Source organism: Cebus imitator, unplaced genomic scaffold (genome assembly GCF_001604975.1).
Source record: "Cebus imitator isolate Cc_AM_T3 unplaced genomic scaffold, Cebus_imitator-1.0 Scaffold281, whole genome shotgun sequence".
Lineage (NCBI taxonomy): Eukaryota > Metazoa > Chordata > Mammalia > Primates > Cebidae > Cebus > Cebus imitator.
Window position 1 is genome coordinate 1971046 of NW_016107596.1, and position 25726 is coordinate 1996771.

A 25726-nucleotide genomic window follows, 5' to 3' on the forward strand; every position below is an offset into this window, starting at 1 on the left:
GGAAGCACGGACCAGATGCACCGGAAGCATAGCGGGTGGTGGTGAGATTTTAAATAAGGTGGTTGGGATCTTCACTGGGACTGCACTGGTCGGGTGCACACCCTGTTAGACTTTCCAACAATTTTCACAGTTCTCTCTCTTGATCAGTGGAGAAGGTATTCTCCCCACTTTACATAAAGAGCAGGAAAGGAAAATGGCTCCCACGGCTCCAAAGAGGGAGCAGAAATGACTTGCTTTGCTGTCTCAGCCCTCAGGCTTGCTGGCTGAGCTCTTTTCACCCTTTCTGGCTTTACTGGCTGGGATGAAATGCGAAGGGACCACTGAAGGCAGCCACAGTCACCCAGCTCAACATTTCATCAGCTTTCATGCAGAATCCCTACTGCCCACATGCAGAGGGGCAGGAGCACCCTCCCAGGGAATGTCCTTGAATAGGGCTAGGAGCTGGAGTCCAGAGCTTTACATCAGTCAGACGCCCTGTGTCTCCTTTAGAAATGTAAATGACACAGCAAATAGGCATGTCTGAGCCCCTTGTAATCCTGAAGGAAGGGGAGCTGAGGATCAGTCTGGAATTAATGGAGATCCTGGATCATGGAGGGGCCACAGGGCTAAACTGGGGATCCTCATTGCTCTGGTGGGGATGTGGGTGGAAGAGTATCCTCTGGTTGGGGGAAGGCACCGGGGGACTCTCCTCCCACTGCTGACCTGCACATGCCCACCTATCCTGGCCCAGGCCCAGGCTTCATGAACCTTACACATGTTTGCAGAGAAGTAAGCCCTGCTGGTAACATGCCAGCCCCACAGTTATTACTGGAGCACAATGGCAGGCTGGCCCTTCATGGAGCCGCAAGAGACAAGGCAATTTTGGGGTTCTGTCTAACTCAAGGTGCGCCAGCTAACACCCCTCCTGACTTTCCCAGTGGCTCTCCCCAGGAAGTTCCTAGAAAGGCAAGAAAGGGAAAGTGATGGTATACAGGCAGCCACTCTATTTTATTTACTTATTTATTTATTTTTGAGACAGAGTCTCACTCTGTCCCTCAGGCTGATGTGCAGTGGTGCAATCTAGGCTCATTGTATCCTCCACCTCCCAGGTTCAAGCAATCCTCCTGCCTCAGCCTCCAGAGTAGCTGGGATTACAGGCATGCACCACCACACCTGGCTAATTTTTGTATTTTTAGTAGAGATGGGGGTTTCACCATGTTGGCCAGGCTGGTCTTGAACTCCTGACTTCAAGTGATCTGCCTGCCTCAGCCTCCCAAAGTGCTGGGATTACAGGAGTGAGCCACTGTGTCCAGCCTAAATGTAATCACTTTAAACCCACTCTAATATAACAAAGGCATGAGTTGTTCACAGGCTCTGGCACTCAGATGATAACCAACAACAATTTGCCACTCCTTCTCAACTCAACAGACTGAAAGAATGGAGAACTTCTGGTCTCCTCCAACCCCACTTCCCTCTTCTTCTAGGGAGGGAACACCAGAAGAGGTGAGACTCCACCCTTTCCCAGCATACTGTGGGCTCCCTAGAGACAAAGAGGCTCTTACTTATTCTACATGCTGAGTACCTGGCGCAGACAGGGCTGTAATAACTACCAGTGGAACAAATTAAGGAAGGGTTGCTGGACTCTGGTGATAGATGAGAGGGACACATGAGTGTTTTCATCCCTGCCCTCCTGGAGCCCATAGACTAGGAAGGACTATCCCACTACCAAGTGCTCATTTCACCCCCTGCTGGCCCTCAGTCCACCTGAGCTCAACCCCATCCTTGGAGGTCAAGGAGGATAGGGACTAGATGGAGCAGCCCTAAGACCAGTAGGACTCAGAGGCTGGAGACCTGAATGTGTCCTGGAGCTCAGCCCAAGGCCTAGCCCTCTGACCCCCTACAGGGTTCTCTTCCTCCCATAATCACCTCTCCTTCGTATTTCCTATTTCTCCACCTATGGGAGAGATTTTAGTGGCTATACAATCACCCCTTTAATTTCTCACAGCTGCAAGAGGCCCCAATACTGCAAATGCCAGATTATCTCAAAGAAACAAAGGTGTCCACGTTCCCAGACTAGCCCAACATCCAGACCTAGGGACGCTATCTGGGAACTCCGTAGTGCAATCTGAAGTACAGGATCATTTCTAAAAGCACAGGAAAACTAAGGACCATTTTCAGAAGACAACACTACAAAGAGGTACAAGACTGAACCTTTCACTGACTTCCTGATAAAATACTTCCAGTTGACCCTGCTTCCTAATCTACTCTCCCTAACTTTGGGAGCTGTGCCTCCGTTGTCCGTAGGGTGACCATGTGGCTACGGAGGTCCTAACACCATCCCAGGATGTTTCCGCAGCCCCGCAGCACCGGGCCTCAGATGTTAGCCAGCCACCTTCTACCTGCACTGCTTTTGACATGTCCCTGTTTGTTCTTGTATTCATTTAACGTTTGCCTTTAAATTAGCCTCCCTTTTAATCATATTTATGACATATATATGTACGTATGTACAGGCTGAGTATGGCTAATCTGAAAATCTGAAATGTTCCAATGAGCTCCAATGCTCATTGAAGCATTTCCTTTGAGAGCCATCTCGGCACACAGAAAGTTTCAAACTTTGGAACATTTAGGGATACTCAACCTGTATGTATGTATGTATGTATGTATGTATGTATGTGTGTGTGTGTGTATGTGTGTATGTGTGTATGTATGTGTGTGTATGTATGTATGTATGTGTGTGTGTATGAGATACATATCACACATAGAGTCTCATTCTAGCAATAATAGCAATAAAGCCACAGTTTTGATGTGGTTTATGTCCCAGTTTTAGTCCTAATGTCTATTAACATACATACATAATTCAAAAGAAAAAGTATTCCTCTGTGATTGGGTCATCGAACTTGACCTTCAAGGCCATCTGCTGGGGCAGCCAGGTGCAACCTGTGATTGAGGGTGGAGGGAACTTGGCCCCCGAGAGGCTAGGAGCCTCATTCAAGGTCATATCACCACTGGCAGGAGAGTAGGAATAGAAAACAGTGCTTCCTGCTTCTTCATGGGCTGGGTATTAACAAATGGGGACAGTTGGAATCAGGTCACACTGGGTTTCTTCCTACAACATACCCTAGCTTCCAAAACCCACCAACATACATGGGGTTTTGTTTTCCTTTCCCTCTTGGGGTTGCTATCCTTACTTATGCCACAGAAAATCAGCAGCTGCCTTTTGGGGACACAGTTGCTTCTGGGACACAGACAAACACATATACATGCTTCCTAGCCATCACTGATAGAGCATCAAAAAACATTACAGCCCACAGATTTGGTAACCTGGAGGTTATTAGACTTTTGTTAAAGAGAACCTTCTCTTGAAAAATAAAAATAACTCTTACTCCTATCATTCAACAAACATTTAATGAATACCTACTGTGTATGAGGCATTGAGCTAGTCAGGCACTGAGGATATAATGGTAGGCAAGGCAGCTATAGACCTTGCTCCCAAGCTGCCTTCTCAGCCAGTGACCCCCCTGTGGAAAACTGTCAATACCTACAATAATCTCTGATGCAGAGTAGACACTCAGAAAAGTCTGTTCAACAAGTACATGGACATTGAACAAATAAAGATCACACACATTTACATATACATATTAATATTCTACAGTAAATACATAGGCTATGTAGGTGCTTTGGAAAATAAGTATGGGGTACTGGGGGGTGGTGTGTGGTAGGCAGTCGGAAGAGACTTCCCTGAGGAAGTGATGTTTAAATTAAGTCTTAAAGGATAAGTATACTGGACGTGGTGGCTTATGCCTGTAATCTCAGCACTTTGGGAGGCAGAGGTGGGTGGATCATGAGGTCAGGAGTTCAAGACCAGTCTGGTCAAAATGGTGAAACCCCATCTCCACTAAAAAAAAAAAAAATACAAAAATTAGCCAGGTGTGGTGGTGCACACCTGTAATCCCAGCTACCCAGGAGGCTGAAGCAGGAAAATCGCTTGAACCTGGGAGGTGGAGATTGCAGTGAGCTGAGATTGTGCCACTGCACTCCAGCCTGGGTGCCAGAACAAGACTCTATCTCAAAAAAAAAAAAAAAGGAAAAAAAAAAGAGGGTTTCCAGCAGAGAAAGGCCATGTCTACTGGAGGCCAGAGAAGCAGCCAATACCTGGAATGAACTGAAAGAGGGGGAGAGTGGTAGGGGATGCCACCAGGAGGCAGCTCACAGAGGACAGTGGGGGCCTCACCATTTGGATCTTATTCCAGAAACCACAGGGAATGCCAGGAGGGATTTAAGCAAAAGAGGTGCCCATCAGATTTACATTTCATAAAGATCCCTCTGCTGCTGGGTGGGGAGTGGCCTAGATGGTCAAGGAGCCATTTCCATTTCTGGACAACCAGTTAGGGGGTTACTATAGTTTTCAAGTGGGAGATGGTGGTGGCCTGGACTAGGCTGGTGGCAGCAAGGGTGGAGAGCAATAAGGACGGAGTGGGGGGATCAGATGGGGTGGGGACCATCAGCTGCTGCTCACATGCCCCTGAGGGTGCTCCAGTGCATGATCAGCAAACTTTTTCTGGAAAGGGCCAAGTGGCAAACACTTGAGATTTTACAGACCTGTAGGAAAGAGTTAAGAGAGCAGGCCCAATGTCACTCCACAGTCGGGCCCATTGTAGTGTTGGCTTTTGTCTGGTGTCTGGGAATTGGGCTTTTAGGATGCTCCCTGTGGTACTAAGTGACACAGTCGTTTTGTATGCCTGGAACACCGAATCCCATAAAAAAAAAAAATGTCTGCCTAGACCATTTGTACAGCAGTGTGATTTCTGGTGAACATCTGTGTTTCCTCTGAGAGTCTGGATTTCAGAGGGTTGTGGCTGATCATGCAGGCAGGGAGTACCTGCGCAGTCAATAAAACACGCTCACTAAAAGCCTGGACTCTGCGTCGCAGGCAGGCTTCTCTGGACAGAAACCCTGCACACATGCTGCCGCATTTCCTTGCTGGAGGAAGGAACACAGTCTGCATACCTGCTCCAGGGAGGAGGGAGGGAGGAAATGTGAGAAGCCTGTGTGTGGATTTCTCCACACTCTGCCTGGTGAGTGTCTTTGTCTTGCTGATGATGGAAACAAACCACATCCACGAGTGTAACTGCTTCTGTGTCCTGTGAGTCCTTCTAAATTACCAAATGTGTAGTAATCTTGGGATCCCCCTTGATACAGGAGTCCATAGGGTTTCTGTCTCAACTACTCAACTCTGCCTTTGAGTGCTAGAATAGTCATAGACATCAGTATGTAAACAAATAACAGGCTGTGTTCCAATAAAACATTATTTATAAAAATGGGCAGAGGGCCGGATGTGGTCTGAAGGCCATAGTTTGCCAACCCATGCTCAAGGAAAAGCTGGGGCTTTCCAAATCCACTGAGGCCCAGAAAGAGGGAAGGGAGAAGGAACTTGTCCATGGTCACTCAGGTTTCATGGCAGAACCAGGAGAGCTCAAGTCCCAACTCTCAGACTAGTTGCTCTCCACTACTTAGTGGCTGGTGGCCAGTGCCTTAAAGGAAGATGGTAGAAAACCAGGATGTTCAGGGCAGAATATTTGAGTGGTAAATGGCCTGGCCTGCCTCACCTCTGTTCATGTTGTGTGTGTGTGTGTGTGTGTGTGTGTGTGTGTGTGTGTGTGTGTGTGTGTCTGCATGCGCGCGCAGCACACGTGTGCAGGACTTTGAAGTTGTAGGTGCCAACTAGATTTTCCCAAACTTTTTTGATCATCAGAATCACCTCGGAGGCTTCTTAATAATATGGATGCCCAGGTCCCATCACAGATCCACTGCAACTGGACCTCCAGGAGTAGGGCCTGGAATCTGCATTTTTAACCAGTTCCAAGGTACTGGGATGATCGGTGAGATTTGGAAACTCTGAGTGACACTCTGGCTCTTGAACGATTACCAGGAAAAAAAAAGAAGCCCATAAGCAGAAGAGAGAAGGAGAAATCAGTCTTGGATCAGGGCAGGATGCATGGACCTCATAAAAACACACAGACCAGTGGTTTGCAGAATATGTTCTCCAAAACTGCTCCTTCAAGGGAGCCTCTGCCATCAGAGATCAGGAACTGGCAAAGCCAACAGTTGAAGCTAATTTCCTTCTTCCCAGGGATTCGGCCTGCAATTCAGGATGCAATGCAGGTGCCTGATGGTGTCCTGAGCCTCAAGGCCCTGCAAGGCATGGCAAACTGAGACAAAAATGAGCTCACTTCCCACTCCGCCCACCATGATGAGGGGCCTCTGAGCTGCACTAACCATCCCCCACCAAACACTTTTCCCCAAGCTCCCCTAACAGGAGGTGGCTGGAAGCCACAGACTGCAGACTTGAAATTTCTTGCAAGCCTCATTTTCTATTTGGAAACCGTACTGATTCCATGTGTTCTGTGTTTTAATAGAAAAATGAGTGCCTGCTCACCCACTCAAATGTCTTTGAGTAAGTTATTTCACACATTAGAATGACTGGGAGGGCTTTAAAAGATACTGAGACCTGCGACCCACACCCAGAGAGTTATTTTAATTGGTCTGAGTTGTGCTCTGGGAATTAGGGTTTTCAAAAGCTCCCCAAGAGCTTCTGACATGTAGTTGAGGTTGAGAACCACCAGGCTCATGAGATGTTCTGTTTTCAATTGTTTAATGTACTCCAGGGCACACCACCATGTACCGGTTTAGAGAAGCTTAGGCACAACTACCACTCACCACTCAGAACAGTCAATGCCTTACCAAAGACAACTGATAGCTTAGCCAATTTCTCCAACTGTTTTTTTACTATGAGCTACTCCCACAAAGAAAATCAATCACAAACAAAGTCCAGTTTCTCTCACTGAGCTGCACTACTGCAGAGATCTGTGATTTGGGGTAGAAAATTAAAAAAAATTTTTTTGATTAACTTCTAACTGAAATTTAGTATTCGTTTCAATTTTGGATGCAGGCAACAAACTGCAGTCCTGTTAGCAATAGAAATTCCAGATATTTTCATATCATGGTATAGCTATCTTGAAATGTCACTTATGCTCATTTCTGCTTTAAAATCACAGTAGTCATCAGACTTGCTGCTGGATCTGGCTATATAATGTCCTTGTTTTAAAATGTGCATCCATTACTATGTCACAAATTTGCCTTTTTAAAATGTTTCAGTAACGGTACTTCAAAATATTTGATTTCATATGTATTAAATGTATGCCTTTGAAATGATTCTGGAAAAGGGTCCACAGGCTTTCCACTGTTCAACCAGCTGTTGAACCTCAGTGGCCGGTGGCAGGGGCTCTGCAGAAGGCTGCCCAGTGGTGGTGGGTGACGCTGCACATTGAGCAAACAACTCTTACCTGCGGGTCAGAGAGCCGGGAGAGATCAGGGTACAAGTAGAACTTGATGCCCTCCGAGGCCCCGGGCAACGTGACCCCTCGTATCAGAAGGATCAGCAGCATGATGTAGGGGAATGTTGCAGTCACATACACAACCTGTGCACAGAAGAAGAGGAGAGAATCAGGAAGGGGGTGAGAGCAAGAGGCTTACTTCGCTCAGCACAGCATCCTCTAGGTGCATCCGTGTTGTGGCTTGCTGCATCAGGCCCCTGTCTCCCAAGGCTGATGAGCATTCTCCTGTGTGTATGGACCACATATGCTTGATCCATTCATCTGTACAGCCAGTCACAGGACAAATACTCTGTGACTCCACTTACGTAAGGGACCGAAAAGGGTCAAATTCATAGAACCAAAGAGTGGGATGGCAGTTGTGGGGAACTGGGAGGGGGAAAATGGGGCATCACTAATCAAGAGTTGTAAAGTTTCGCTAGTGAGATGCATCAGCTCTAGAGACCTGCTGGACAGCATTGCACCTACAGTCAATAACAATGCATTGGATACTTACAAATACGTTAAGAGGGCAGATCTGAAGTTAAGTGCTCTTACTACAATAAATAAAATTAAAAAGGAAAAGGAAGCAGAAGCGATAGGAGTGGGCCACAGACGGAGTAAAGGAAAGAAGGGCTTCCTAGTGCAGGAATAAGAAGTCACCCCTAGCATGGCCTGTCCTCCTGCCTCATACCTTACCAAAGGCTAAGTCTTTTGGTGATATCTACTGAGTGCCTGTGATGTGCTTGAGAGGGTGCTTGAACTTTTTTGACCACAACACACAGAAAGAAATACATATCACAGTCCAGCACACAGAGAGCTGAAAAGAAAGTTTTACAAAATAACACGTGTGATACATGCTGATATTTTCTATCATACTCTTTTTAATAAGCTGGTCATGATCTTCTAAATCCACTTCAGAATTCACTATTGGGCCAATACTCACATTCTTTAAAGCCACAGCTCTTATTGAAAGTCAAATATTCATAGCTAAGGAGAGACTAGGATAGCACAGGATAGTATAGGCTAGGCTAACATAGGCTAGGCTAGGATAGGATGGCATAGCACAGGATGGCATAGTGTAGCATAACATAGGATAGCATAGCATAGCATAGCTTGGCACAGGATCCACAGCACAGGATAACATAGCGTAACATCAAATAGCATAGCATAGGATAGGATAGCATAGTATAGCACAGGATAGCACAGCAGAGCATAGGATAGCACAGCAGAGCATAGGATAACACAGCATAGGATAGGACAGCATAGTATAGCACAGGATAGCACAGCAGAGCATAGGATAGCACAGCAGAGCATAGGATAACACAGCATAGGATAGGACAGCATAGCAGAGCATACTATAGCATGGCATGGCATGGCATATGATAGGATAGGACAGGATAAAATAATGAAGGTGAGAAGAGGGGAGGGAAAGGGAAGAAAACTTTTGGGGCAGAAAAAAACCCAGTGCCTGCTTGGAACCATGCGGGCTTGGTCTATTTGGAGGCAGGTGATTGGACCCAATGAACCCGAGAGACCCTTTTAGCTAGTGGATTCTAAATAAGAATAGAGACAGTGAAAGACACAAACCTCCTCTGACCTTCCTCACATAAGAGCTGCCTACAAGGAGGGATCAAGACCCACAGGGCCTGCAGGAGTTCCCGTCCTAGGGGCTGCATGTGGCGCCAGACACTCCCCTTATTTGAGGTCCCTGCAGGACTCTGTGTCCTGCCAGCTCTGATTTTTCTCTTTTGTGACATTCACCCCTCCAATCACTTGGTTCTGTCCTCTTGGTGGGGCCTGCCTATTCCATCTGTTCAGGTCAGCAACCTGTCAACATTTGGGGTCCAGGGACACTTCTGAGAATCTAAGGACCTTCCCTCAAAATGTTCTCAGATGCAGATATGCATGCAAGCTTTGGTTCAGAGACTCCAGTTTCCCAGACAAAGAATCTGTGCTGGGGCCTCCAGCTCTAAGTTAGCTTCTCGCTCCTGTTCAACCCAGGGTTTCTTTGACCAGTACTTCAGCCCTCCACCCATTTGTTCATTCATGTATTCCTTTGCTCACTCAGCTCATCCACCTACTCACTCACTCACCCAAACACTGTCATGTACCAAGCACTGAGCTAGGTCCTGGAATGTAAAAAGAAGACTGAATCACAGGAGGGGAATTTCTGCATCAAGCAACTTCCAGTTGGTAGGAAAGACAGATATTGTAGACAGGAGGTCATGCTTCATATCATCAGGGGAGCACAAAGAATGGTAGAGCACAGAGTGAGTCCCTTACTACACGAGCAGTCCAGGAGGGCTTCTCCAGGGAGGTGTTGACCCATGAAGGATGATGAGAAATTCGGGACTTAGAAAATGAGGATGGAAGGAAGAAGGGAACAAAACGTCCCACTCCATGCCCAGCCCTTTATACATAATAATAACAATGGCTGCATTTACTTAGCAGTTCCATACGCCAAGCATTCATGCTCTTCTTTTTACATATAACAAAGGTCAGAGAGGTCACTCATAACTTGCATAGGATTGCCCAGTGTATGAACGGCAACCAGACATGGGGGTCACAGCAAGTCCTGCCTGACTCCAAGTTCACACATTCAACCACCAGGCTACCTATGTACGGAACCCTCACGACAGCCATGCAAACCCTGTACTATTTTCCCATTTTAGAGATGAGACTTTCGGAAAAGTCATTCAGTTTGTAAATGCCAAAGCAGAGATTTTTAAACCCAATCCTCAAAAATAGGACATTAGAACCAGCAAACGTTGGTGACAGTGGGTCCTGCGGACACACCCTGAAAGGCTGGATTATTTTATTCAGACAATGTCTCTCTTCTGCAATGATGGCGACCTCCCCAGCCCACTCATGGCCCCTGCACCACCGATTTCTGCATCCCTGTTTCCAAATCAACCATCAGTTCAATTGACATGTCACGTAATCAACAAAATCCTTGCTATCCTATATAATGCAATCCAGAAAAGTTACAAGTCAAATATAAAAAAGCATCAATCAATATTAATAAAAATAAGATGCCAGTAATCAATAAGCCTAGATGGTTTCTGCAGAGAGCTAAAGGTGCTACAAAATCTCCAGTTTCACTTAGCTTTGTACACAGCATCTGTGAGAGATCTTCAGCATTTCATACATTCTTGATTGCTTCCTTCAAAATAACCACCCCCCCAAGCCAACGAGCTTAAGTCTATAGATCATCAGATTGAGGCTAATAACACATTGCTTTCGTTTAGTAATTTCCACCTTTGTTTCTATTGTGTGGCTGAAGATTAATTATTCAGAATGTCCAGTTATGTATTTAGAACAGAGCTGACCTGTTCTAAATACATAATATTTGGAACTCAGTTATCTTAATTCTCAATGCTCACAAAATTTAAGGAAAAGAACATTACCATGTAAAACATAAGAACAACTCAAAAATCATAAAAATTTGCCCTTCGCCTGTGGGACCACTTTGATGTGACTATACTTGCTGGTTATGCTATGTCCAGTCTATATTGAGTGGACTGAGCCACTGGGGTGTCATTAAGAGGGTCACTTATGACCTGCCAAATGTACCCTCACTGTGCCCAGGCACCATGTACAGAAGACTGTTCCTCAATTACTACAGTGACATGGTTAAATGGCTGATGACAATTTTGAAGCAATTCCATTGTTTGGAGTTCTGAATCAATGCTCTGCTTCTACGCTACATTTAGGAGAACTACATTCACTCCACTGGTATCCACACCTTCATTTTTATACTTCTTTTATAAAACCATAAGGGAAATAAAATACTCAAATGAATTGCCCAAAGACCACAGTGCAGACAAAGAGTTAGGCTGCCAAAATGAAACTACTGGCTGGCAGGCATTAGCCCAGAAAAAATCATTTGTAAGCTGAGGTTTGAGAGCCTTGAGTCAGGGTACAAAAGGTGGTTTAGGGGCATCATTATGTAAGGCACACAAGCGGAGAGTGGTATGAAGGTTGAAATTCAATGCAGAGGACAGCCTGTATCTGCAGTTCTTTTAAAGCCACTTTTAAAAGTGGCTCTTGAAAAGCTATTTCTAATCTGTTTCTACCCTTGGCCATGCCAGACACCTGAACATCATCTTTCACTTTTTCTGAGAACAGCTGCGCACTGACAAAACCACACAGATTCTTGTCATCAAGAGATTGCACACAGATGACATGCATACTGCCACTCTTCCCTCCTGTGCCTTGCCAGACATCACTAATAGATCACAGCATTCTTTGCAGCTAAGCCTGGATGCAGCCTCAGAACCCTCTATACAGCACTCCAGGCAGCCTGCCATAATCAGTTGGGATGAAACCCATCTGTCTGCTACCCTTGGTCTAGTCCATGTTTCATTTATGCTTTCTCAGACTCTCCTGCAGGTCAACAGAATAGTAAGACCAGGTCTTGTTCTTGAGGAAGTAATTTATGCACATGAGCATCTAGGAATGAAACTCCTGGGATCATGACAGCACACATGGAGAGTCACACAGGAATAGGAGGCTATGGATGCAGGTTAGGAAGGTGCTTTCAGGGTCTCTGGGAAGGGATCCAGCCTTCTCCTGTCTCTGAACATGGGCTGGAGCTGGGTCTCCAACGATAAGCAGGAATGACAGAGTCTGGGGGAGGCAGGGAAGATGTGGAACTAGCCAAGGATGTAGAAATAGGCAGAGGGCAATACCCTCTGCCTGGTATATCCTCCTGGTATATCCAGGAGCCTCCAGGTTGTCACTCAGGCGTGCCCCACCTCTCTTCTCAGCTTCCCCCACACTCAATCAGTGATCAAATCTTGCTTCAGTACTGACTCTGCCCAGCCTTGCCGTGTGACTTGGCCAGTCTCCTCCCTTCCCCAGACTACCAGGTTCCCTGCTGTTGGGGAACGTGCCAGGCCTCTTAGGCCTCCTTGCCTTTTCTGAGCCTCTTTGTCCACAGTGTCCATCCCCAGTCCTTGGCCACCCAAGACGTTCCTCCTGTGTGTCTGAGTCCCCACAGGCTCCAAGTTAGGGCCCTGCCCTCCAGTTGAGAACTCAATGTCCTGTGTATCTTAAAGGTCTGGAAGCCGAGGCTCAGATTGGTTCATTTAAAATGTCTGTTTCACTACAGAAGCTACCCTTGTAGCCCCATAAACCATACTGTCTGCCCTGGTGTTGCTGAGAGGATGAATGGCCCTGTCCTCCCTGAACCCCATCCCACATTCATCACCCCTGTCATTCCAGCATCCTCCCAACACCCAAAGCTGCTCTCCATCAGCAGTTTTCTTGCCTTGTAAGTTTAAGATTTCTGCAAGATAAGGGTTTGATCTTTTACTTTCCTTGCTGTATCCAAAGCACTCAGAACAGTGTATAGCATGTAAGGTGTGCTCAGTACATATTTGTTGGACAGAGGAACAAGTAAGCAGGCTGAGATCTGGAAGTGAGGTTATGATGCAGGTCATTAGGAACACTGCTTTGTGCTGCATCTATATGTGATGCTGGGTCCACATAAAATGGGATTCAGAAGATTGAATTGCATTTTCAGAGGCATGTTTATAAACAAGGACATCACAAAGGATTTGGCTTTAAAAGACAGACCAGGTCAGGCAGGGCAGTTCAGGTGGCAAGGTGCTTCCTGGCAAAGTGTTTCTTTTAAGATGTCTGAGGCCCCAGAATTAGTCTGGAAGAGGCACGAGGCCACAGCAGGGTTCAGGCATTATGCTGAATTATGCAGCATTTAGTGATAGGCCTAATAAGGTCTCTGACAAGGTACCATCAAGCCTGGCTGTTCCTGGCCACTACCAGTGGTGGCCCAGACCCAGATAGGTGGGCGTGAAGGAAAGAAAGTCTAATCTGTTCAGAACCCTCAGCCCATGAAAGGAGCCATCACTGCCCAAAACACACCCCTTGGTTAAGAAATAGTTTTTACTATTGTTTAATTCCCATTTCACAGGTCAAGGCTTTCTGAATATAAAGGTTAGCACAATTGGTGGTAATTATACTGTATCCTGTTTTAATTGACGCTAATTGCTCATTTGCATCCCAATACTGGGATTGTGGGGGTGGTTTCCCCCTACTTCCAGGATACAGCCACTTATTTCAGAGCAAAGAGATTGTCTGATCATTTGGAATGCCACAAACATTGTAGAAGGGTCACCCCTCCCTAAATTTTCCAGGATAATGGAGTCAGTTGGAAAGCCAAGTGTTGTTCAAAAGGCATTCAAAAAAGCAGGGTGGTGTGGAGGCAAGAACCTAGAACCACAGAGTCAGAAGATCCAATGTGCTGGGCAGCTGGGGCCAGTTCCATACCCTCTCTGAGCTAGCATTTACCATCTACAAAGAGGCAAGGATAGACTAATCCAAACTTCAATCATGCACAGCATTTTCCTAGTATTTTTTTTTGCCATATACACGTATCTCCTTTGTATTATTTAATATTTTCTATATATTAGTACACTCATATTAAACAAATATATGTAATGAGAAAACTGTGAATTACCACTATAAACAGAAAACTATGATCTCTTACTGCAAATGGAAAGTACTACAAAAAATAAATGTGATAAAAATAAAATATGATTAAATTCTAGCCAAAGGCTCTGAGTCTGAGCTGTGTGCCGTCTTTGTTCAAAAGCAAGACAAGCAAGTTCTAGAGAGGCGCTAAAGATAAACCAGCACCTCAGCGTACCTTTCACCTTAAGGGACATGAAAAGGGAAGAGCTGTCTCACTTTGTAATTGGATGCTGTGCAGTCTGGGCTCATGGATTATCGCTGAAATCACCACAGGGATCACCAGTTCTCGTGGTGATTTCAGTGATATGGGGGGATATTCTGGTCCTTTGTGGCTGACTGAGAGAGCAGGGACCTGACTGCGGGACTAGGACTCCTTGGAGCTATCCAGGGTCCTGACACAGATTTGGGTTGAACCTTCTGTGAATCTGCTACCCAGAGGCTTGGAAGATGCTGCTATTAACTGAGCACCTGCTGGGTGCCAGAAATATCTCACACAATATCTCTAACTGATTTTCACACCACTTGAGTAGGCTCTTTCCCCCACTTTGCAAACAAAAATCCCTCCGAGCCTAGGTAAAGGAGTGGCTTGCTCTAGGTCACAGAGCTGGAAGTGCTCAAGTCTGCTCTCTCCAGCACGCATGCTGCACTCTGCCACATGTGTGGCCAGGTACTGCTGTCTTGTTGGCTCCTCTGGCTGTCTTTAACCTCAAGCGCTCAGCTTGCCTGACATGTCATCATCCATCGCCCACTCTCCCAGCCCGGGGGCACTGTGCAGTCCCGCCCCTCCCCTCAATCCCCTTCCAGCCAGTCTCGCTTCTGTCTCTTGGGTGCAGCTGCCCATCCCATATGGCCAGAAAGCATGGCACTGAACATCCAATCCCTAGACAATCACTCTTTTAAACATCGATGGGTTTTTCTCCCCTTTGGATTTTTAGAGACCATTACCTGCATTCCCAGGAGAGAACACTGTAGCAGTAAACTAACAGTCTGGCATAACCTCCATGAAGATACTATTTATCTTTGGGAATAAAATGCTAAGAGAATATAAATCTAAAGAAGGAAGGCCACCCTGGACACATCTGGCCTCCTCACAATTTTTATCACCATTGGAGGTGTTGTTCTAGAACATTCTAACAGAAATAGTAAATGTAGGGGAAAACTTTCTGCTTTAAGCAACCAAATTCTAAATTGGTAGAGTCATGTTTTCACAAGAAAACAGTGGCATTTCTTCAAGGGAGTAATGGTATTTTAACAATGCAGTGGTATTTCCATGAAGAGCTAAAGTTATACTTTTTTTGTGGAAGGCAAGTGGTGTATCATTAGCTGTGAAAATTAGCCCATGCACAGGGCCTAAAATAATCTAACAAAACACTGACCCATGTGGGATCCAGATTTCAGGGTACTGTCCCTGGGCTGGGTTGACGAGGAAGAGGAGAAAGGTGTTGAGGGGCAGGACTGGAGCTGGGAGCAGCCCAGCAGGTGGTCCCCACCCCACCACAGCACAGACTGTGAATCTATTCTCCCTCTTCTGCTGTAACAACAACCTCATTTTTGAAAGAACCCATGGCTGCCCAGAATAAGGACATTACCCAGCTGCCTTTGTAGGTTGGCGTGCCTATCTGACTATGTTCTGGCTAAAAAGATACAAATGAAAGTGCCATGTACAGCTTCCAGGTCATGTCCTTAATGGGAGGGCTGTATTCCATCCTTCCTTTCTTGCCCTTCCCATGGGCTGAAATGAAAACAAAGTCCTGTGCCATCTTAGGCCATGAAAATGAGGGCAACACCGTAAGGAAAGCAAAGCAACAGAACAGGAGGAGTCTGGGTCCCTGAAATCAGACAGCTCACACCCATGCTGTCATGGGAGAGAGAAATAAACTGTCCTGTTTATGCTATGGTTCTCTGAGGTGTCCACTACAAGTAGTCAAATATGGAAGCTAAATATGTAACCACCAATTGCCTCTGAGATCTTGGGTGAGTCCTGTTCCTGCCCTGGGTTTGTTGTTTTTCACCAGATGGAGGCACTAGCCCAAATGGTCCACACTGTTTCCTTCTACTCAAACATGAAGAGAAGATTCTGAGGACAACCCAGGAGCTGAAGGTGGACCCTTAAGAGTGACCAACCTTCTATACCTGGAGTCAGCCAGGAACAGCAATAAATGGAATCAGGAAGTCTTCAGAAAGTTTTGTCTGTATAAAGAGTAGGTAGAACAGCTTTGCCCAAGATGTCACCATGTCTTGGGAAGCCAGTTTTAACCTTCTCTGCCACAGTTTAAAATGAGCCTGATGGGATGGCCAAATTTGGCATGGGTCCCATCACCACGCACAAGGCGCACGCATGGGCTTGAAGGTCCATGAGACCTTCCTGAGCCTCAATCTTCCTTGTGTGTGAAATGAGGATAATGCCTATTTCAAATGAGGTCGTGAGGATTGGTTAGAGATCACTCTGCAAAGCATCTGACACGAAGATTGCTCAATAATTAGAAGGATTTTGACTGCCTTTGTTCACCATCACTGCAATAAGCAATGCCTCTCCAACCCAGGCGAGTAGCCTTGGCTGGCAGAGAACAACACATTTGGGTGTTCATGACTACAGACAAAGAGGTTGGAATCAGCCCTGTCTCAGCTGTGAGGGGCACTGGGAAATGGCTCTTGACAATCCTTATGGATCTTCTCCCTGATAGATGGGGGTGGCAGTGGAAGGCTGGTGTTAAGAGGTGATAAGCCATTGGCTGGGAACATCTGAGTGAATAGAACCCGGAGGTAAGAAAGACCTCAGGACAGAGGAGAAGTATACACAGCTGTTTGGAGGAGCTGCAGCAGCCAGACTGGAATGAAGGACAGAGGGAGTCAGCCAGAGTGCCCGCTATGAATGAGAATCCTTTCTGAAGTCCTAACTATAGTGGCTGATGGGCCAGGGTGCAGACAGTGCCTAGATGGAAGGGAAAAAATTATATCTGGATGAAACGAAATGAGACCATACTCCAATTAAAAATGATAGAAGGCACTCAAAGCTGAGTTGAAGGGAAGCAGGGGACCCAACTGCACCATCATAGACACACACAACAGGGAGGAAGCCTGCCCTATAAAGAGGGATGCCAGGCTTTCAGGAGTAGCCAAGGTCAACGAACATCTCCAACCTTTGGGATGCGCCAGGAACCTGGTGAAGGAGGAGCTTGGAGGCTCTCTATTGAGGGGTACATGGTCTCTGGGGACTCACACACAGTTATGAGGGGAAAGTTGCTGAGACTTCTCAGATACTGACAGGAAAACAACCCTCCCAGCCCTGAGAGGTCACAAGGGAGGGGCATTTTCCTGTCAGGCATCATCAGGAGCTGAGGTAAGAAACCAAACATCATTGGAGCTTAGGGAATAGTGTCACTCTTTCTTCTCACGGGTGGCCGGGACCATAAAGATACCTACACCCACAGCTCATTCCAACCCTGAGATTCCAAGACTCTATTATTTTGGGAATAAGAGACATCCTAGTTGGACACAGGGGGCTCAAGAGGGAAAATGCTTCATTTGGAAGAAATGGAAGATCAGGAGATGCCTAATAACAATAGGACTTACAATTATTGTCTGCTCAATGTGCCTTATTCTTACATTATCCAATTCTAGAAGACAGAGTCTATCATTCCCATTTCACAGAGGTGAACACTGAAACACCCAGAAGTTGGGCATTTGACCTATGGTTGCAAAGCTAAATAAAGGCAGGATTCAAGCTCAGAGTTATTCAACCCTGAAGCCCTCAACTACTGAATGGACCCCTTGGGAGGTTCAAGTTCCTCTATGAGCCAAGTACATTAATCTCACACCATGTCCTCCTGTGTCCCCTGAACAAACCCTGTACTTCCCTGCCTGCAAACCTTTGCTTTTGTGTCACCCTTCACCTGAGTAGGACAGTGGAGGTGAGCAAAGGAAGGTCCTTTCCTCCTCTCTACCTACGAAAATCTTGCTGAGCTTCAAGACCAGTTCAATGACCATGTCTTCCAGGACTTAGCAAGAGGCCACCCAGGCAGAATGAAACACTCCTGTCACAGCCCACAACACACTGAGCAATGTGGCATACAGATCCAGGGACCCATCTTGGCTTCAGAAAATCAAAGTTCACATCTAGCCTCTGGCACTCTCTATGCATGGTGGCTGACTTGGCAAGCTATTATCTTTCTAGGTCTTGATATTCTCTTCTGTAAAGTGGGGATAGCAATGTAGCAGATTAACTCAATCCCTCTAAGCCTCAGGCTCTTAATCTGTGAAACAGAGCATAGCTCCCACCTCTCATGGTAGGTGTGAGAATTAAATGAGCCCATGTCTACACGGCACCAGGTACAGTGACCTGATACATCAGCCCTTGGGAGACAGTAGCTCCCCTTCGTCCTTCTCTTAGCCCTTATTTCATACGGTCAGCTGTTCATAGACCTGGCTTTCTCTTTACTTGCTACCTACTCAAAGGTAAGGGCTTTATTCATCTCTACAGGCTCTGAAACACTTCCTGGGAAGACCTACATAGATGGTAAACAGTTGATGAATGAATAAATTCAGACCTTAATAATGCAGTAAGAACAAGCAACATAACAGGACATAACCCCATATGTCTGCAATAGGCTTTGGTGTGAACAGTCCATGTTCGCATTTCAGCCTTTCCATCTGAGAGTAAAACACCTGCAGTAAAATTCCATCCACTGAGCCCACAGTGTGCTAGGCCCTGTGCTGGATTCTGAGAGCACGCTGATGGATGAACAGGGTCCCTACCCTCAAGGGTATGTGAGCTAACCCTAGAACAGATGCATATGACTGATTGTTAACAGGATGGCAGCAGAGGGCCTCAGGTACATGCAGTGGTGTGAGCAGCTCAGGTGACAGTGGTGTGCCAGAGAGCTCCTCCTGGAACTGAACTTTGAAGGGGGAACAGCATGTTCCCATTGCTCCAGAGTCCTGATCTAGAATGTGCTACATGAAGAAAGTACTTAAAGCAATAAGAGCCCAGAACACAAAGCAGGCAGTTCTTCAGGCTGGGAAAAATCACCTCCAGGGAAAGACACAAGCCTTGTATGCAAGGGTGACAAGATACTTAAATAGCAACCATGCTCATTAAGAAGGTTGAGCCCAATTTAAATCCTTGTCCACAGGATATCTAAAATTCACCGGAGGAGGGAGTTTAGTGTTTAAGCCTATTTCATGGTGAATTAAGGTTAGCTAGGGAGTCAATGCTATTGATTTTTACATAGCTCCACCATAAAGACCATGAGAAGAAAACAAACCCAAAATGAAAAGAAGCCCAAGCAACATAAATATTCCATGCAGTGCCCAGCCAAGCTTACACAGGTATTAGGAGCCATTATTTACTACCCGGAAAACATACTCGGAACCGTGGCTAATAATGCTTTAAACCCATCCATCTCTCTTAGACTAGAAGGTTGGTGTCACCATGGCGACCAAGGGCACCATTAAAGCACACGTTCCCCAGGCAAGGATGTGCCAGTCGGGGGACACTGCCAGATGAGAAGCACCACCCCATGTCCTCTCACTCTTAAACATGCTTGTGATGGAGGTGTGGAGAGGAGGGATCCGATATTCAGGGACCACATCTGCAGCCAGAAAGAGCAAGATGCTGCCTGGTTCCTGCAACCATCCCCTGTTCTGAAAGGCAGACTCTCCCCTCCCACCTATCCAATTGGCTAAGGACTCTGGGCTCTCCTGGGCCCTTCCTCAGGGGTCCTGAGCAACATGGATCCTTCCCAGCTCACGCATGCTGGTTGCCACATACTCCTTTCAAAACTGCTTCATTTCTTGGAAGAAGAATCAATGCTCAGTTCTTGTTCTCACCTTGCCTGAAGACAATCTATCCTCTTTCACTTTTCTACTTGGCAGCCATCCCACAAAACACCAGGGCCCCCCAGGGACTATTAAAATAGTCCAACCTAATGGCTTCTTCATGCTTGCTCGTCTCCTATCTTTGCAGCTTTAAAACTTTCCTTCATTAGACTTTTCTGGTTTTCTGCTTCCTTTCTCCATAATTTTTTAAAGTCTCTTTCACAGATTGTTACTTCATGCTTTTTTNTTTTTTTTTTTTTTTTTTTTTTGAGACAGAGTCTGACTCCATTGCTCAGGCTAAGAGTGCAATGGTACAATCATTGCTTGCTGCAACCTTGACTTCCTGGGCCCAAGTTATTCCCCACCTCAGCCTCCAAAGTAGCTAGGACTACAGGTGTTCGCCACCATGCCCAGCTAATTTTTAAAATTATTTGTAGACATGGGATCTCGCTATGTTGCCCAGACTGGTCTTGAACTCCTGGGCTCAAGCAATCCTCCTACGTTGGCCTCCCAAAATGTTGAGATTACAGGCTTGAGCCACTGTGCCCTGCCTCTTCATGCATTCTTTCAACCAATTAACCAAATAGCCAATGAATCAACCAACTTCAATTAGGATCTGTTATCTGCCAACTACTGTGTTAGGCACAGGAACAAGCCCTGCCTCAGAGGTAGCTCTCAAAGGAAGCTGCTCTCTACAGATTTCTAAACTGCTTCCCAAAAGTGGGGCCTCACCCCATTCCTATTCTCTAAACACTCTCCTGGGTTTTCTTACCTATTCCTATGGGCTTAGGAGCCACCAGTGTACTGATGCTCTTCAATCCTCCTCATGCAGTGGTATCTCTTGAATTTAAGAGCCATATTTTCAACTCCCTTTTATATATGTCTACCCGAATTTCCTATGAAGACCTACAGTTCCACATACTCAACACCAAAATTACTGTCTCCTCCAAATTTGTTCCTCCTTCTGTGTCCCCTTTTTAGATAACAGCATCATCCAAGCTACAACCTCCATGTGTCTTCTTTGATTTCAGCCTCCCTGCTTCCCCCTCTTCAAGGATAAACCTTTTGAAAGGGAGAAATGCATAGTCTGACTCCACTTCCTGGAAGCTCCAGCACTCCATGGAAGCTGCTCTTACCCAGTATAGCCAGTTCCAATGGACATGCCCAGCCCAGCACACATCTTACGACCCTTGCTCTCCTTCTCCCGTCTTGAGGCCTCATTAGGCTGGATTTCCCTTATTCTCAGGGAACCCTTCAGCTTCCTCTTCCTCTCAGCCCCTTACATGCTGGTGCTCCCCAAGTTCCATCTTTGGTCCCCAAAGAATGGTCTCCTTCAACTCCAGCCAAACCTCTCCCTTTACCATGTTTTTCCATTTCACCTACCAGCACCACTGAGCACTGGGCACTCAAGCCAGGAAGACAGGCTTCATTTTGGGCTGCTGTGTCTTCTTCACTCTCTACATTGGGTCACCGAGGGCTGACTCATACTCTTGCATATTTCGCAAATCCTTCCTCTTTTCTCCACCTCAAAGTTGTCACTCTCTTCTACCCAAACTGCTTAATAGCATGTGTTCTGGTCTCAGCCCCCTCCTATTCATTCCACATGCCACATTTCACAGTGGCCTTTTTATAAAGCCTAGTCATAACATCCCCTGGCTTTAAGCCTTTCAGTGCCTCTCCATTGCTCTCAATTTCTTACTAGACTTGTCTATAAGCCCTTCCTAAGCTGGTCTCTACCTACTAATCCAGACTGTTTCTCTTCACACACCCTTGAGGACTGCCACTCTGGGCAAAAAGAACTTGTTCTATTCCTTTCCAGAGCCATGTTCTGTCTCTCTGGAAAATTCTATATGCTGCACATGGCCAAGTCTTAGATATTTGCCTCTATAACTCCTTACCAGAATACCTAAAACCCAGTAGGTGTTTAACAAGTACACATTGAATTAATTTGAAGGCACATAGCTCTAAAATAATAACACAGTATTAAATGCCATGGTGAGGCAGAAAAACAGAGTGGGTTCCAGTCCCAGCTCTGTGAACTTGAGCAGGTTATTACCTCACTAAGCCTCAGTGTGCCCACCTATAAAATGGGAACAAAAATACCAATTTGAAAGGATTATTGTGAAGATTAAATGACATGATGTAAGCTAGTGGTTGCAACAAGAACAGTGCATCCTCTAAGGGGCAACCTGGAAACATGCAGAGGCATTTAGAGTCATCACAAAGATGGAGGTGATGCATTTGATGGCCAATAACTAGAGATGGTGGGAATCCTATGGCGTGTGGGACCATCCCCATACAGCAAACAACTGTCCTGCTTTTCACGATTTCTACAAGTTCCACTTCCTGTGGGGAAGGGAGGAGCTGTTTATAATTATTCAAGTGAGAAGCTAACTCTGTTTTACATATATCCTCAAAGTTTTTTTTATCCTCATTTTAATATAGACTGAATTTTCCAGAAACGCAGTTACCATGTAAATTGAAAGGCTGTCTCTTTAATTCAGTACTTTACCAAGCATTGTTTATCATTTCAGAAAAATCATGTCACTAATATCTGTACTGCCTGTGGAATGTGAGCAATTCACACAACACCCTTGCATTAGTCACTATTATAGCTATTGCATTCCTGGTGATTCTATAATAACACATGTGGCTAGTTCTTCTTTAAAGATGTAAAACATGGTGAAAAAGTACAGGCAATATTCAGTGGTGCGTCGGCTCTCTTGTCTCACATCCATATGTATTTCTTACAAGCTGGTGCCAGCACCTGACTACTTCATTATGTTTTTTTGTGTGCTCAAGCATTTACATATTGAAATACATGCTGTTTTATTTATAAGTTGCTCTCTTTTTGCTTTTCCTTTATAACGTAGCTAGGGCATCATATCAATTTTCTTAAACTTATCTATGCAGGCAGATTATTTATGACTTGCATTTCAGGGTGACAAAAGCCATGTTACAAAATCCTTGTCACAAACAAGGAGTGCAGGGTCTGTGAGTGGCTTGTAAAAGTCCTGGCACCACGGCTGGCATTAAGTAAGCATTTGTTTCCTAGATGTTGGTACTATTATTACCAATACACTGAGCCAATCACAATTGTGACACAACTTAATTGTGATTCAGGATAAGGCTCTTGTCTGGCTTCAGCTGAGTGAATTATCGTCTGCTCCAATGTTCTCACTGGGGGTTCTAGTTCATTACACATTGGGGTTGTTGAACAGGAAGGAAGACAGCTGCTACCCAGCATAGAGCACAATGTGAGGCCTATCGGTGCCACCTCCACTTTCCCAAAATACACCCCCTGCTCAGGAATCATCAATGGCTCCCCTCCGCGCATGGGACCTTCCTCTGGCAATTGTGCTTCCCCTACTCTGAAGTCTGGCCCAGCCTATGGCTTCCAACCCCTATAGCCAACCTTGGCTCTCCCTTTCCGCACCCCTCCTCCAATGTGAGGTCCAGTTTGAGCCCCTCCCCTTGCTCAAAGTGATACTGAAATCACACCTCTTCCAGGAGGCCTTTCCAGACCACTGGGGGCCGCTATCACCTCCTTATCCAAACTCTGTACCAACACAGACTGTGCCAGGATTTGACAATATTTACTACAGAATCATGTTGATTATCTTCAGGTGAGTGAATCCAATCTTACTTCACCACTAAATCTAGAGAACTTTGAAGCTGGAGCATGGATTTGTGAAAATTATAAGCAATAATAATGAAATTAACATCGGGGCATTCCCTGCATGCAAGCATGGGGGGCGCATTTCCACACATCGCCTCACTTGAGCCTGTAACAACACGGGAGATGGGGTCTCTCCGTGTCCCCAGGTAAAGCTGAGGAAACAGCTCAGAGGAAAAGAAGGCCTGGGCCCAAGGTCACCGTGGAGGCAGAGCTACCATTCAGCCAGGGCCTGCCTGCCTCCAGAGGTGGCAGAGCCCATGGGCTCTGCTCTCTCCCGCCTGTCCATTTTCAAATTACCCAGCCCACCACGGGTACCCAGCACATCATAAACGCTTGGCCTGATAGGTGGGTAAATGTCTGCCAAGGCAAAGAGGGAGGGCCAGTGCTTGTTGAGGACTCTGTGGGTACCAGAGGGAAAAGCATTGGTTTGGGGGTCTACCTTGGTAGACCTGGATTTAAATCCTGACTCCTCCACTAGCTGTGTGACCCTGTGCACATCACTTAGCTCTCTGGCTCTCAATACCTTCATTTGTAAAGTGGATTTGCCAACACTCACCTGACAGTCTGCCGTGAAAGTTAAATCATGAAAGTGGAGGGCCCAGGCTAAAGTCCAGCATGTGGCAGGTGCTCTGTAAACAATGTGCCTCAGCTCAGCAGGAAGGACCTGGGTCTGTCTGAATCCACTGCTTCTGGGACTCTCTCTACCCATCATTTCCCTGCTTCCCTTTCAACCTGTAGTCTCCCTCCATTTGCTCCTGGTCATCAGACAAGGGTCTCACGCCCAGAGCTGCACACGCGGAACCACACACAATTTCTATCAAACCTGCCTCGACTGTCGCTTCTCTTTCCCAAGACAAGTTTTCCCTCTGTTCTTCCCTTAGCCACCATCAGGGGTGAAGGAGAAGAGCAACTTCACTGCTGGTTGAGTGATGGTCAGGAAATGCTAGCATTTTCATCCCAATCAAACAGGTGCTGGCACCTGACAGGCATCACATACTTGCTGGCTGATTGAATCAATCAACAAGTGACCACTCATAGCACTTCCCATGTGGCTCACACCAGGAATAAAAAATACATGCTCTTAGAGTCCCTGGCATGCAATGGGTTCTCAATCAACACAAGGAAAGAGGAAGGAAAATAGAAGAGAGGAGAGAGGGAAAAGGGAAGGAGTTTAGCTTTCTGATCATTGTACATATGGTTTCTTTTCCCTGGAATCCCTTATCTCTCCTGCTTCTGGGAAATTAACAACTGTTCACATTTCACCCCCCCAGCTTAATGCCACTGCCTTCCCAGGGCCATGTTTGTCTTTACCAAAGGAAGATTTTGTAACTGTCTGTTTACTAGTCTGACTTGCACTCCAGCCTGTAATCTTGTTTAGAGTTGATATCTGCAGTGCCTAGCACAGGACATGGTACACAGGGAAGGCTTAATAAATATTCGTCTTATGGAGTAAGAAATCTTCCTGGACCCACGAGCTCGACACAGACTAAGAGGCAAACTCGGGGATGTGCAGCTGGATGCTGCTGCTGACAAGGGCTGTGGCAGGAGTGAGGAGACGGCCAAGAAGGGTGAGGGTGGGGGAAGTCAGGGAAGGCTTTCTGCAGGAGCAAAAGACAGCAGGATGTGGCAGAAACAAAAGGAACAAAAGGGATGAAGTAAGGGATGGAGAATCTAGGTCTGTGCAGTATTCTAGAGGCAGAAAGCTGCTCTAGATTCATTATCATAGTTCTGCCACTAAAAATTGGCCTCATTCCATTACGTGAAACTTTAGAGCCTCAGTTTTTCACATCTGCAAAATGGAGTGATTAGTATTTACTCCACAGAGTGCTGTATCAACAGGAGATATTTCACTTAGCTAATTGTCACCTGTGTGTTCTCAAGAATATCACAGACTCATTAGTAAAGTTAGAGAACTGAATTTGCTGATTATACCTCTGTCCATCCATCTACACAGCCATTCACTGCCCCCCATCCATCTCCCCATTTCCCACCTATCTGCCTACCCGCCTACTCACCTATCCATCCACCTACTCACCCACCCATCCACCCATCCGTCTACTCACCCGCCAATCCATCTACTCACTCACCCATCCATCTACTTACCCACCCATCTACCCATCCATCTACACACCCATCCACCCATCTACTCACCCACCCATCCATCTACTTACCCACCCGTCCACCTACTCAACCACCCATCCATCTACTCACCCACCCATCCACCTACTCACTCACCCATCCACCCATCCACCAACTCACCCACCCATCCACCTATCCATCTACTCAACCACTCACCCACCCATCCATCTACTCACTCATTCACCCATATACTCACCCACCCATCCACCCATCCATCTACTCACTCACCCATCCATCTACTCAC

At 46.2% G+C, this 25726-nt stretch overlaps 1 protein-coding gene across 1 annotated transcript in view; it reads right to left on the reverse strand.

Moving 5' to 3' along the window:
* Positions 1–25726, reverse strand: part of SLC6A11 (solute carrier family 6 member 11) — a 116627-nt gene that overhangs the window by 55667 nt on the left and 35234 nt on the right. Inside the window, exon 6 of the mRNA XM_017501477.2 lies at positions 7323–7457. Coding sequence (XP_017356966.1) covers positions 7323–7457 — 135 coding nt within the window. The remainder of the gene's footprint in view (positions 1–7322; positions 7458–25726) is intronic.